Consider the following 14971-nt stretch of genomic DNA (forward strand, 5'->3'; position numbering starts at 1 on the left):
AGATCACAGCCAATGCTTTATAAATCAACTATGTTTTCAATTCACTCAATGTATGGCATCTTCAGCTCCCTCGAGAGCGAACACTGCTTGACCCTCAATCTAAGAAAATGTCTTTCATGGATTCTACATATGAAACCCCAAGATGTAAACATCCCTCTGACAAGCCTGAAAGTCTCTATGTGTGTGTGCGTGTGTGTGTGTGTGTATGTGTGTGCGCGCGCAATTGATTCAGGAAATGCTAAACAACTTCTGCATTGTCAATCCTCACGCCCAGACTTGAGGGAACCTCAAGTCAAATAAATCACTTCCTGCGGCTTGTGATCAGCTCTGGTCAGGCAGTGGATGCTTCACATTCCAGTCCAGTCCAGTCCAGTCTGAGCCAAAGCACCAGTAACAGACTACACAATGACAAATATTCAACAATCATACTTCAATCAACTGGAAGCTGCAGCCCAAAGTTGCTTGATAGCTTTTCAGAAGCCAGCTTCATTCATTCCAGTGATGACACAGTCGCACATCACACAACGCAACCCGAAACCTTGCGACCACTGCGGCGTCTTGCACAAGCCCCTACGTAACCTCTGTTTGCAGTGATGTCTTGTCCATGACTGCCTCGACTGTTCTCTGGAGAGCAGGGGAGAGAGAGAGAGAGAGAGAGGAGAGAGAGAGAGAGAGAGAGAGAGAGAGAGAGAGAGAGAGAGAGAGAGGAGAGAGAGAGAAAGAGAGAGAGGGGCCCCCCCAACAGACTCACTGTCAGGCTCCTCACGAGGGCCCCTCCGGGCCGCGTTGGGCTGCTGCGTCCGTCAGTCTGTGCGTGGAGCACAAACAAGGCCTTTCAACAAGGTCTTGTCCGACCCCCTCCAACCTCCCGGGCAGTCCCAGGCCCCAGCAGGCGGCGCGACCGCACTGCTCTGCCTTCAATCAGACCCATTATCTCTCTCTAACTACCCCCCCCCCACCCTCAACCACCACAACCACCCCTCCAGGGACTGGTGGCATTAAGTAGCTAAGCAACATGGCCCCCCCCTCTGGGTGTGTGTGTGGAGGGGGGGGCATCTCTGACATTTAAGTGAGATGGAAAGATGGATCAAAATCAGAGAAGAGAGAGACAAATAGAGGAGCATCGGTTGTGGGGGTGGAGGGAATAGTTATATAAGGAGGCAGAGAAAAAGGGGGGGGGAGAGGGGAAAGATTGACGAAAGAGGGAAAGAAAAAAAAAGTCTTGGAATGAGATGGTGCTCAGACAGAGGGAGAGAAACAAGAGAGATGGGACACAGCTGGGTGTTCCTCTAGTAGCACATTTGTCCATCCAGTGAAACAAATGCCAACCTGGCCCATCCCCCTGTCCACACTGGCTTTCACTCTGCTTGGGGGAGTTGCGTGTGCGAGTGTGAGTGTGAGTGTGAGTGTGAGTGTGAGTGTGAGTGTGAGTTTTTGTGTTTGTGTTTGTGTCTGTGTGTGTGTCTGCGTTCCTGTCTGTGCACGCGTGTGTGTGTGTGTGTGTGTGTGTGTGTGTGTGTGTGTGTGTGTGTGTGTGTGTCTGTATGTGTGTGCGTGTGTGTAGGGTAATCCATCTGTGGTTAGGGAACCGTGGCTGTGCCGCTGACAGCCTGGCCGTTCCCAGCGCAGCGCTTCTCCTTGAGCGAGTGGAGCGCTCTGGCTGGCTGCTGTAGTGCATTTTTCAGGATTATGAGCCCCCCTTATCACCTCCCCCCTCAATCTCCAGCTGGAGGTTCTGGCACCTGCTGCTGCGCCTCCTGCTCCCTCAGATCCTCCTGTCCACCCCTCACTTTCCACACACACACACACACACACACACACGGCCCCTCTCCTTCATCAGTGAGGCAGCAGGGGGCCACTTGTGATTCTGACAGTGCAGAATTCCGCTGCGCGTCACGAGCCACATGTGTGTGTATTTGTGTGTGTGTGTGTGTGTGTGTGTGTGTGTGTGTATGTGTATGTGTATGTGTATGTGTGTGTCTCAATGATATGACGGTCCCTGTTTCTGGAGCTCGCACCAGCTGTTGCTAGCTTTCTCGTTTAGCTTGCGATTTATCATTTTGACACCCCCCTCTGTGGTCCTCGGTAGTGTCGTGACAAGTATTTGAACCAAAAAAGTAGAGAGAGAAAAAAAAACATTGTAGTATTTCTTTGAACTGACAGCTCTGTAATTCCCCATCAGCTTTATCAAACACCTCCAGAAAGTCACACACTATTAAGCCTACTGATACTGACACAGATATAAACACTCTTAATTCTTCAAACTCTTACTTCCACGTTCAGTATTCCCCAAGCCCTTTTTCTCTGATTGCCTGAACACTCTGTAAAGCGCCATGAGACATGTGTAATGTTTTGGCGCTCTATAAATAAAATGAAATTGAATTGAATTGAAATGTGAGAATAGTCAAGGAAGCAGAGAGTCCACAGAGGTCAAAGTTCAGTCCTACCTGACACAGAGATGGCCCGCACCCCAGTCCGGACCGCCTCGATCCGCTTCTCGTTATTGGCGACCCTGTGTGTGTGGGGAGAGGCCGTGGGTTAGGTTATGCAATGAGGAGAAACAGTGCGGTCGCTCGCTCGGTCGTCTCTGAGACTATTTCTGATAATGAGGAACACAGGGCAGACAATACTTGGTGCCCGGGGCAACGTCTAAAAAAAGCACAGACAAATGCTTTAGGGGTTTGCCCACTCACAACACTCAGGGGGAGAATCCAAGTTTGTTCCTTTCATCCTGCATTTACAGTTTGTGTGTATAACGAGATCATCTGCATATTTTTTTTTACTATATTTACTTTGGTGTCATATGTGAGTGTATAACTACTTGAGCTTTCACTTACTTGGGTATTGATGGCAGCGCTCTCTCACCCTCTGTTGGTCAGAAGTAATAAAAGCACACTTGAGTTATCAAAATATTGATGAACAGAAAAGATGCACTGTTTAGGATAGGAGCTAGTGCTTCTTCAACTATGCCAAAACAGAAAACCATGAACCCCCAGGTTACTCCTCCCACTTTCCCCTTCTCTCTTTTACCACACTCACCCTCTCTCACTTCCCACCAAAACATGCTACTCAGAAATACAAGCAGTGAGTACAAATACAACCAGGAGGAGTTTTAAAAATACACAACAACAGATTACGATCCATGTAGTGCTGTCAGGCTGCAAGAAATCTCTGACAATGCTGGCCTTTTAGAGTTAGCCAGCCGTCAGCATATAGCCGGGGGGGGGGGGGGGGGGGTGAGCGGCTGGGATGACTCACAGATAGCGTAGCCATAGAAACAGATCTGGCGATAAACAGGCAACGATTTCCCCTGGGCTGAAAGCAAAGACCGGACGGGACGCGAGTGGGGTGTTACCTTACCTTTCTGGGGTCGGACGATGGCCGACTGCGCGGTGCCGTTGACCAGCCGACAGTAGCCGTCTATCAGGTCGGCCATGTTCTCCGCTATGGGGAAGGACGGCGTGGTCACTGTGAGAGGCTGCGAAAACAGGGGAGTCCACAAAGGGCCATTATCAACCGCACTACAACTGCTAAGGGTAGAGAGAGAGTGAGAGAGAGGGGGAGAGAGAGAGCAGCTGTCCCCTCCCATCAGACGAGCATGGGCCAACTCAACTCCCCCCCTCACCCCCGCCAGACACTCCTACTCATCCCACTCACACACACACACACACACACACACAACCCGCATGTACCCACACGCGCACAATGACACAGACACTCACTCATGCTTTTTCCCCCACCACTCCCCCCCCCCACACACACACACACATACACTCCCACACACACACACAGACACACACACACATCCAGGGGAGGGGGAGTGTGTGTGTTCCCTCCTATGCCCATTCCACAGAGTGAGATTCCCTGACCATCCCTCCCTTATTGCAGCAGACAGGGAGGACAAAAACACCACTACATATACAGTATGTGTGTGTGTGTGAGGGAGTGTGTGAGTTAGTGTGTCTGATGGTGTTATCGCAGAGAGAAACACCTTAGTCATAGTTCCCCTCCACTGAAAGTCTCAAGCCTCGCCCCTTGGTAACATCCATCCCAGCAACACACACACACACACACACACACACACAGATAAAGACCCCCTTTCATGAGTGTGACAAACAGCACTCTTTACAGGAAGAAAATGCTACTCTGCCAGGTCCTGCTCCCCCAGCGTGAGAGCCAATCATGAGCAATCACAGAGGCATTTCAGGCCTGTTTAAAAGCAGGCTGCCTGTGTGTGTGCGTGTGTGTGCGCGCGTGTGTGTGCGCGTGTGTGTGTGTGTGTGTGTGTGTGTGTGTGTGTGTGTGTGTGTGTGTGTGTGTGTGTGTGTGTGTGCCACCACAGATCAATAAGTGACTTGACACTGACAGGTGCAGCTAGAGGTGAGTGTTTAGTCAGCATGTCGTAGGAGTGCAGTGGGCAGCCAGACGTGACCGACGTGCTCAAGGACGAGAGGAAGGGGAGAGATGCTGCCGGCTTCACACCAGAGTCCACTGTTAGCAGACCAGTGTGTTGCACTCAAAAGACAGGTGCCCCATTCAAACGTGATGTGCAGAAAACAAGTTTGGCACGTTTTGAAAATAGTGCCGTCACAACTGTTTTGTAATTCACCTGTGATATTTCCATTCCATCCAGTCTGATGTTGAGTATTGCTCTAATTTGTCATAATATTTGTATTATTTAATGCTGCTTACTATTCTCATTTTATTTTGCTGAATGTGCAAAAGTGTATTGTATGCATGTGTTGTGAACAATCATGACATAGCTATGAGGACTTTTAATTTTACTCTTGTTAAATGAACAATTGAGTGATCTTTAATGGATGGATGACAAGAGTCACGGTCACTGTTTTGTAGTTCACTTGTGATATCATTCCACCCAGTGTGATGGGGTGTTATGAAGTCTAACCATTATCTTCATTGTATAAATGTATTTGCCTGAAATAAATGTGTGACTCAGGTTGAATCATCAATAATTCAGCATGTGAGACTCATGGATTCTAGCACAAGGTCTCTAGAGCTCCATAAACAGACAGTATACGCTATGCTAAACAGAGATTATATGCTATGCTAAACAGATTATATGCTATGGCTATACTGTATGTTCTGACTGTATCAACACCCACCATATGCCTGCAGCGCCTGTAGTAACAATGTTTCTGTGTGGAGTCACCATAAGGTGCAAGGTGCAGGTGGAAAAGTGGACCCAGTGCTTTACAACAAACCAGTGCTTTTATCTCACTTGTCCATTTCTACAGTCCTCTATACAGTACTTCTATATCTAGATAGATAGATAGATATTTTATTGATCCCTAGGGGAAATTCAAGAAATATCTGTCCCTCAACACTGTTGCAATCAGCAGTGGTTATGGGAGGGAGACCTTTTAAGTGGTCCTCTTACCTGTGTGTGTGTGTGTGTGTGTGTGTGTGTGTGTGTGTGTGTGTGCTACCTCAGCAGCTCCAGCCACGTTGAGTTGCAGCATGCCTTTGCGCTCCTTGTCGTCCAGGCACGAGTAGTGGATGCTCTGCACCTGCGTGAAGTTGGCAAGATGGGTCGGCTGCAAAACAAACAACAAATCAGCGTTAAAGATTCTGGATTTATCTAGTTTTTATGAGGAGCAATGGTGGTTTTAATGACAGCACAAACACACCGAGGAACAATAACAACTACCATATGATTGGTTGTATGAGGAACATTTTGGCAGCTCTAAAAGGCAGGTGTTTTAGACTTTTACTACATTTCAACTTGTTAAACAAGAGGGTTTTCAGGTCACTTCGAATGCCCCAATCATCATGTAGGTTAAAGAAATATGTGTAGCGCTCCTGTTTGAGGCTCCCTCAAATCCCTTAGTGCCAGAGATTAAGAAAGACAGTAACATCCAAACACACTGTTTAAATACAGAGACACATGCAAGGAGATATTCTTGCTAAAGATTCCCTCACCGTTGAGCCTTTGTCGGTCAGGTAGCTGATTCCTTCCTCTGGCCCAATGGCAAGCTCTACGGAGATCACCCAGCTCGACTGGAACACAAAACACAAACCACAAACTCTGATGAACTATGATGATACTTCGTGATTTCATAGTCACTGGAAAATTAGGATATAATTGCATGATCTGGGCTTGACTCATGGTTTGATGTAGATTTGAGTCACGAGCTGAGAACAAATTCATTCCTTACTTGTCCAGCAGAGGGCAGTGCAGCCCATAAACAAAAGCCTCAGATACAACTCCCCTTCTAAACAGCAGCCCTCTCTTCAGAACACACTCTTTGTATCATAATATGTATTCGAAATTTGGAAAAATTACTGCATTCTCTTACCCCAAGAGCACACTTGAAACACTCTTTATCAAATCTGTAGACCGGCGCCAGGATCTCAAAGAACTTGAGGATGCTCTGTTCATCGTTCATGTTGGCAAACTGCTTGAAGGTCTGCTGGATCAGTTTGCGCAGTGCCTTGGCCTGAGAGGAGGGGAAAAAGCCAGACACATTCATTAGGGGCCTGAGGCACGTACACACACACACAGCACATCGAGACCCTTACCCACCACCGCACCAAGCCTATGCTGGGAAGTGAAGAGTGTGTCGCATGTTAAATCATATTATCGACTTGGACAACCACATTAAAAAGTGCTCCATCACCAAGACAACAAATAACCCAGGCGATGCGTATGTGTGCCGGAAGAAGGAGGAGGAGGGGGGGGGGGGGGGGGGGGGGGGTGATAACAGAATTCAATAACTCTTGATTAATGGCCTGCCTGAGATTATCTTATCAGTTATGAGCACGTGGAGGATATGACACAACTAAGCCCGTGTTCTCACATGCAAAACAAAGCCTTATTGAAGGCCATGTCGGGTCAATGCTTACACAGTGAGCATGCTTAAAAGTGGGTGTTGTCGACTTAAACAAAAATCCATAACAGACTTTCACGACAGCTGAGGGAAATGTCTCGTGATGGCGGGAACACTTGCTAATCAAATTAACCACCTGGAGTTGAAGTCAAATCAATCTGCCAGCTTTTTCAGAACAAAAGTGCCAAGCGCCTGCCAAGCTCAACTGTTTGCTTGAGCTTTTAACGTGGCATTATCACAGCACTTAGAAAACCTTTCATTTGGAGAAATGCACAGCCTCCCTGCTCTTCCAGTAGTGGTCTCAACAATAGCCACTCTATGGGTCAGTTGGTCTGTGGGAAACTGGCTACTGGCACCGATGCGAGTGGCAGCCTTTTCAGTAGCTCCATATGTTATGTATTTTTTTAGTCTTTTATAACTTTTCTAAAATTTCCCTCGGGATGAATAAGGTATCTATCTATCTATCTATCTACTGTCGAGGAATACGCTTTGGTGCAGAGATTATTGGAGTACTAATATAAGGAGGTAACCCTATGAGAGGAAATCACGTCAATATGAGAAGACAGATTTCTAGCCCTCCTCTTCCACCCCTCGTTTTTGGGACACTTTGCTCCGCACTCTTCCAATCATTCCCTCCCCCCTTGTGTGTGCTCCGTGAACAAGAGTAATTGAAGGGATTGGTGGTATTTCAGGAATGGACAAAAACACACACACACACACGCACGCACACACATGCACACACACACATGCACACACACACACACACACACACGCACACATGCACGCACGCACACACACGCACACACACACACGCACACATGCACGCACACATGCACGCACACACACACACACACACACACACACACATGCACGCACACACACGCACACACACACACACACACACACACGGTTATCGAGGGAGCTGGTAACGAGCCGACAGCCGTAATCTCCGGGTCCCCCCGCCCTTCCTGAGAGGAAGTTCCACTGTGTATCTTTGCGCTCATCGCCCCTCTGGAATCATGGGAAAAATTTGTCGGTACATGGGCGGAGTAAGAATGCCAATGACTCAAGCAGCAACTCACTGAAACCTAAGCCATCTCCCAGACCCTCTTACGTACACCCCATTTGCGTACATCAGTGCAGGTGCTTTGTTTAACTGCACAATAAAATACTCTGCTGAGAAAGAAAACAACCATAGACACATTTTCCTCAGTCTTTGCCAATGCGAAAAACTACTTCAGCGCTAATAATGGCACCCTTAGGCGTAGGGCGAGAGTGTTAATTGCAGAAATGTCACCACTCTGTAATACATCATTTCTTTAATTGCCTAATTTGATTAGGCTTGGATTGAGTTACACTCCTTGCACCATCTGTCAGGTAATACACTGCTGTCCAGTGGAGTGAATAACGAGAATAATCATATTAGACCAACAAATATGAATACAATATGAGCTGCTTCGATGCACCATGGCATTTTTAAATCACTATAAAAATCAACACGATAAGCTCTTTTTCTAAGATTCACGCATCTTTCTTTTGGTGGTTCTATCTTCTCTAGCAGTGGAGCTACATTTCGTTCCTCTGCTACTAAATTATGGATTCAACCCCAAAGCTCCTATAACTGGAGGTGTGATGAAATTCCCAAGGGATGCGAGCTAATGCAAGCGCTGCTATTCGCTAACGCAACATGCTAGCCACACGTGGGTCTGTAAGGACATGTGGTGGTGCTAGGGAGTGGAGGTCTGCAGCTAGGCTCTTTTTAATGAAAGCTGCACATGTTTTTCCACTGCAAACAGCAGTCTAGGGGGTGATATCTGGGGCAGATTGGTGAAGGGGGACACGAGGGAGCAGCCTGCTCTGCCCCTTAGTAAGACGGGGGAGGGGGGGGATGGAGAGAAGGAGAGGGTTTAATGGTGACCTTGGGGGTCAGGAGATACCGCCACCCCACAGACGGAGCATCTGTCCCCTTGCTTTCGCTCTCTGTGGCTTTGTGGTGTTAGGTTAGCAGCAGGCCTCACTTTAAACACACACAGCTCACTGAACTCCTAGCACAGACCCCCACACTCCTGCGTGTGCCGTGAATTAATCACCCACATCAGGCCCTCACACACAAACACACACGCACACACACACACACACACATGCACACACAAACCTGGCACACACACCTTGGAAAGTGAAATCCCACCCACAAAAAAATGTTTCCAGGAATTATTTTAAAAAAATTAAAGAAAAAAAAACGCTTCAGTGTTCAGTGCAATGTTTGGATGGCTTCTCCTGGTGCGGAAATGTTTGGGCCAGGGTTGACAGATGGGGGTGAGCACAGGAGAGACACGTATGCGTACGTGTGTGTTTACACGTGTGTTTGGGGGTCATTCAGCTCGGGCTCTCTCCCTACAGGCTAATGTGGTGGAGATGGAGGTAGTATGTGTGTGTGTGTGTGTGTGTGTGTGTGTGTGTGTGTATAGGGAGAGGAGGGGGGCAAAACTAGGCCAAGCCTTCCCAAGGTTGCAGCGCCTGGTACACCATGCAGAGATGCAGAGATGCATGTGGGGCTAAAGGGAGCGCTCAGAGGAAAAGCCATCGATCAGAACCAAGGCCCCTTTCTCCTGAAAACAACATAGTCAATCTACCCTTTGATTATTGTACGAAATGCTGGCACTTTAAACTGCCTGAACTCTTAACAGAAGCTGGAAAAAATGTCTACCGCCGCTGCAGTCGACCTGTCCAAGTTGGAAATACATTTGACATGGCGGTCTGGATTTCTTCATGGAACTCACCTTCACGGAATCCAGCAAACTCTTGGGAAAGAATCTTCTGAGGCCCACGTCTTTCCTGAGAAACAAAATGAAAACCATTTTGAAAAGGACGTCAGAGGAGATGAGGATATTAAAACAATGGGGATGAGATGAAGAAACACATCCTGGAGGACAATGGGCCATTTGCAATGTCAGGCTTAGAGGCAATCTCAAAAGGAAAGTGATCATTAGCTTGAGGCTACTACTGTGCTTTTATCAGATAGCAAAGGATTATTAAAGAGACCACTTTGGAGGCTAGGGAGCTTCACAATAGCTCTGCTGGGTACTGAGCCATTAGCCATGGAAACAGACACAGACAGACAGACACACACACACACACAGACACACATGCACGCGTTAGCGCACCGCTGATGAGAAATTGATGAATGACTTAAAGAGGACTGTGTGGGACCCGAGCAATCTTTTACAGAGCCAAGGATTGAACAGGAACTGCAGCTACGAGGCCAATAAATCTCCCTCTCTGCTGCAATCGTTTCATCATTCGCGATCAGCGAAAAAAGGGGCGCTTGTTAAATCTGAACCTCGACACTATTGCATTAACATTTCATAAGTGACCATGGCATTACTTGCATAACAGTAAACTTGCATAACGGGCCATGGCATTCCAGCAAATTCATCCGGAAGCTTTATTACACCAATTGAGAGACACGCATGTTTACAAGTTTGGATGGGGATGAGGCAACAAACATCAAAGTGTACCATCAATACAGAATAGTAGTGGTAGTGCTGCTGCTTTAGGCTGCACTGGATGCAGTGCAGAAATCGACAGCTCCTTTGATTTTCTCTGTCCGACTGCCTGCTTTGCTAACTCTACGTGATCTGTGATCGAGATGTCCACAATGTGCTCAGCCCCTCCCCTCTTTGCCCCTTTCTATGTGCCGGTTGCTGCAGTAGCGGTCACTCAGACTGGGAGCGCACTCCGATTGGTGACCACTGACAGGCTCTGGCCAGGTCCTCCCTTGGGGAGTTTAGCGCTCCGCTGTTGCTGTGTCTTTGGTGCTGGTGGACTGACCTGGAAATAACGTTAACGCGTGCACCACTGAGGTGCTAGGGGAGAGGTGGTGGAGGAGGCGAGTGAGAGAGGGGGGTGTACTCTGGAATGCAGGCGGAGAGAGAGGGAGAGAGAAAACTAGGAGAAAAGAATGAGCCAGAGAGTGGGAAAAAGCAAAAGAGCGTGACACAAAATAGAGAGAAAGAAACAGATAGAAAGATACATACAGAGAGAGAGAGGGAGTGAGAGAGAGCACACTGGCAGGAGGTATACATTCATTATGTACTGGTCTTTGTGCTCCAGGACAAAACACAGTTTTCACCCGGTGCTTCACTGGCGTTTCGACTGGGCCGAGTAATGAGATTGGGAGGACATTTCAACTCTCTAATGTGTTAAAGAGATTCCGTGGCTCGTAATTGTCCCTTTGGGCCTCCCCCCACAAAGCTTTTAGTTTGTGGATTTACTGGAAGCCCAGGCCAAATGCAATTATTTGTTCCTCATTGCTGCACAGTGGAGAGAATCATAAGGCTGGCACTGAGGGATGACCATTCTTTCCTGTCCATGAAATGTCCGGGAGCGTGGGAGTCCAACACTGTATTAAATCAGCACAAGACTACGCTATGCTAGCGATGGAAGCAGACTATTAGCATGCCAAGCACCTTTCCCCCAGATCCCCTAGAAACACATCAGACTGAATTTCTTCCTGAAGGCCACAACTGAAAGCTGGGCGCCTACTTACGCATTCTTGTCCATCGGCTGAAAACGCAGTTTTCAACAAACACCCAAACGTATCATTTTCAGAGGTGAAAGAAGCTTGTGAGACCGCCTGGTGTACAAATACTTCAGGATACCTCAAGTCAAACCCTTGTCAACAAATGGATTTTCTTGCCCAGAGGTTTGTCACATCCCTTGCATCCTGTTTATTTCCCATAACGTTTCCATAACATTCCTGTAATGTCTCGGGAGCAGCTGTTGAAATGCATGTCCAACACCACCCAACCAACACTCATTTGAGAACAGCGCCACTCATTTGAGACACCACATTTCCTGGCCTGAGCTGAGATGGATACGACCCATTCCTTGACTCCTCATGTCCTCCAAGCAAGAAAACATTTTAATTTCCCCCAGGACTTGGGGGGACAGAAATTCTTGACACTCTTGAGGAGAAACAGCATGGGGGGAGGAAGCTCTGCAAGGGCCTCCAAGTGTGTCCACTGGGAGCTTATGACTGCGAACACTTCACGTGGTTCCATACACCACACGGCACACGAGTAGAATAGCAATGCCTGCGTGGGGATTGCGAACCCTGGTGGTTTTATCGAGGAGACTGCTAATGAACGGGAATGTCAACGGGAATAGTGAGAGATGGGGATTTTCGCATCCATCTCAAGTTGTTATGACTGAGAGAAACACCTTTGCTCATTACAGAATTTGGCAACTGTTGTGAGAAGGTTACAAAAAAAACAACATCAATGGTAATCTGGAAAGAGGGAGCAAGGGATGAAAGCAATGGGATAGAGAGAGGGAGGGAGGGAGAGGGAGAGAGAGAGAAAGAAAGAATCAACAAAGTGAGACCAGTGCCCTTTCACTAATGAGAAGACTTCACTAGAGTGCGAGAGAACCCCGAGAGTCTGATTCTAATTGGCCATCTTCATCTGAGCTAGTGAACCCAAAGGCTCCCCTCTGACCTCCACCAGATCTCCTGCCTAGAGAGAGAGTATGCGCTCGCTGACCGCTCTGGAATGGCCTCCTTACATGCTAATTACACCTATGGTCAATATGCAGTGGTCTCTCAAGCATTAAGAATGCAACTCATCTGCCTCTTCATACAAAGATGTTTGTGGACCTGGACACCGATCAATCACTCAAGCGATAGTCAACAGACAGGTGCTTTTGTATTACATATGCCCCCAGTAAACTGGACAACCAAGCTTTGATAGAGACAGACTTTGGATTTAAGAGGAAGCTGTGATATGTACTGCCGATATTACTTTAGATAGGAAGGGTAACTGTGCTGGCAACAATAGACTGAAAGTAATACTTACTCTAATAGTTCATAGTTTGATTTCTTGTCCAGGGCGTTTCCCCTCATTTCTCTGAAGAACCTCCTGCAATCGAAATAAACAGGTCTACATCAGTGCACATGCAGGATTAAATGAGACATTACAGGCGTCATTGCAGCTTTATTACAGTGCAAATGTATTTTGTATTTCTTCATACTGAGACATACAGACATATGAAGATGGTCAGGCACTCACCGAATCTCGAGGCATCCAAGCTTAAGTGCAATGTCTTGCTCGACCTGATCGGCAAACTCCACCATGTAGTCATTCCTCACCTAAGGGAAGACAGAGATCCAAAAAGCTGTTTTATTTTTCATGTCAATAGCAGTCAAAGTTCCAGCTGCTTCTGGAAAGCATTGTGGTTGACACATGGGGTAACCAAGTCACACACTTCAGTGGAACTACAGAGGAGGTGGTCATGACACATCATCATCAAAACAAGCTTCCTCATCAAGGCCTTTGGTCTATGAATGATTCATGCCCTGATCTGCATGTCGGTCTAAGTTGGCACTCGAACAGAAGGAATTTAAAAAAAGTACTAACTGGAAATAACAAACATGAACTACAGCAAACTGTTTATACCGAATCTTTCTGAATATTACAGACAGTAATCGTTTGAGTATACAGACAAGACTTTCATCAACAACACAACACACTGCATTTATATAGCGCTTTTTAGGACACCCAAAGCAGTGAAGGGGGAACCTCACTAACCACCCCTAATGTGTAGTGGCCACCTGGGTGATGCACGGCAGCCATTATGCACCAGAACACTCAACTTTCAAGAGAGTGGAAGAGGAATACTGGAAAGACATGAACACAAACGCTTGATCGTCTGAGACAGTCAGCCAGAGGCGGACATCCCGGGTCCAGAAAGTAAAACTCCTGCCATATATTCTTTCTACCTGTGCATTTAACACAGGTGATATCACTAATTATCTGATCTACCTGGCTGCTAATTAGGATGAGCTGGTTGGTTGGATCAAATACTTGGCAGGACTTTTACTTTCTGAACCAAGGATGTCCGCCTCGGCAGTCACCCAATGTGCAAGCCACCATTAGGGACAAATGAGACGTACGATGGAGAGAGGGAACAGACAGAGTGGCAGAGAGACACACTGATTCAGAGAGGAGGAAAGAAAAGGAGAGCAAAAGAAAGACAGAATGCATGGAATGAAAGAGTGCGCAGATGCCTAAGGCTGCTGCAGGAAGACAATGGCCTTTAAAGTCCCACGTCCCACCGAGTGCAGCTGACAGTAAATCTAAACAGCTTTTAAACCCACCGCCCTCTATAGACCTAGCTTTGTGCATGAAAGCTTTGCAAGCACCTGCTGGGAGATCAGGTCTATCTAACACCCACACCAGTGACAGGGGAGTGCTTCCAAATAGCCCCTTTTGTGGTGGTGATGAGCTATGGTTAGCATAAGAAAACACAGGCTGTTAACTGCAACAAATTTCCCCCCCTTTAGCCATGTTGACTTTTACGCTCGAGCGTGGCCGTTATGTCCTCAGTCAGCGTTCCATTTGAACACACACACACACACACACACACAAAGAGACACATGATGTGACAAACAGCCGAGTGTCATCTGGAGACTGAGCAATGAGGAACAAACACACACACACACATACACACACACAAATACACAACAGAATATGCTCATATAAGACATATGACCAAGTTTGTGTGACACAGAAATAACTCTCTACAGTCTTTTCTCACATTTGTATTCTTTTAGCCTCATACATCTGCAGACACTCACTCACACACACACACACATCCCACCCCTCATCTGCCCTCTGGCTACATCAGGTGCAGTATGCAATATGAAACACCCCCTGTGCCTGACCCCTGCACTGCTTTGAGTAATATAATATATCCACTTTTGTCTGTTTTGATATTATCAACATGTAAAGAACCTGTGGCTTTTATTTATCAATGTCACTAGGTAACAACATAAAGAGAGAGAGAAATGGAAAGCCAGACTGTTTATTTCTTCTCCATCTTTTTGTCAACTTGGTCATTTTCTCTCTGCTATAAATCCATCACGCTATTTGAGGCTGATGTGAGCTGTTTGGATATGGAGCCTTCTGCGGATACAGTTAGCAATTTGAGATTGAGATTTGCAGAGCATTCACACATACCCTCAAGAGGAAATAGCCACATAACTGTCTTTTAGTCACTATTTTTCAGATTGTTAGCATTTTAAACAATTGCATGCATTTGGATACATCAACAGTCATTAGGTT

General features: G+C 47.0%; 1 protein-coding gene across 10 annotated transcripts in view; it reads right to left on the bottom strand.

The window, feature by feature from the left end:
- ptk2aa (protein tyrosine kinase 2aa) overlaps window positions 1-14971 on the bottom strand; it is a 57719-nt gene that overhangs the window by 25069 nt on the left and 17679 nt on the right. For all 10 annotated transcript variants that reach the window (XM_042075755.1, XM_042075756.1, XM_042075748.1 and 7 more), the window contains exons 5-13: window positions 12917-12996; window positions 12704-12766; window positions 9629-9683; window positions 6318-6458; window positions 5941-6018; window positions 5448-5555; window positions 3361-3478; window positions 2838-2868; window positions 2448-2512 (exon numbers count right to left, since the gene is read on the bottom strand). In XM_042075755.1, coding sequence (XP_041931689.1) covers window positions 2448-2512; window positions 2838-2868; window positions 3361-3478; window positions 5448-5555; window positions 5941-6018; window positions 6318-6458; window positions 9629-9683; window positions 12704-12766; window positions 12917-12996 — 739 coding nt within the window. The remainder of the gene's footprint in view (window positions 1-2447; window positions 2513-2837; window positions 2869-3360; window positions 3479-5447; window positions 5556-5940; window positions 6019-6317; window positions 6459-9628; window positions 9684-12703; window positions 12767-12916; window positions 12997-14971) is intronic.

The sequence above is a fragment of the Alosa sapidissima genome, chromosome 21, assembly GCF_018492685.1.
Source record: "Alosa sapidissima isolate fAloSap1 chromosome 21, fAloSap1.pri, whole genome shotgun sequence".
Lineage (NCBI taxonomy): Eukaryota > Metazoa > Chordata > Actinopteri > Clupeiformes > Clupeidae > Alosa > Alosa sapidissima.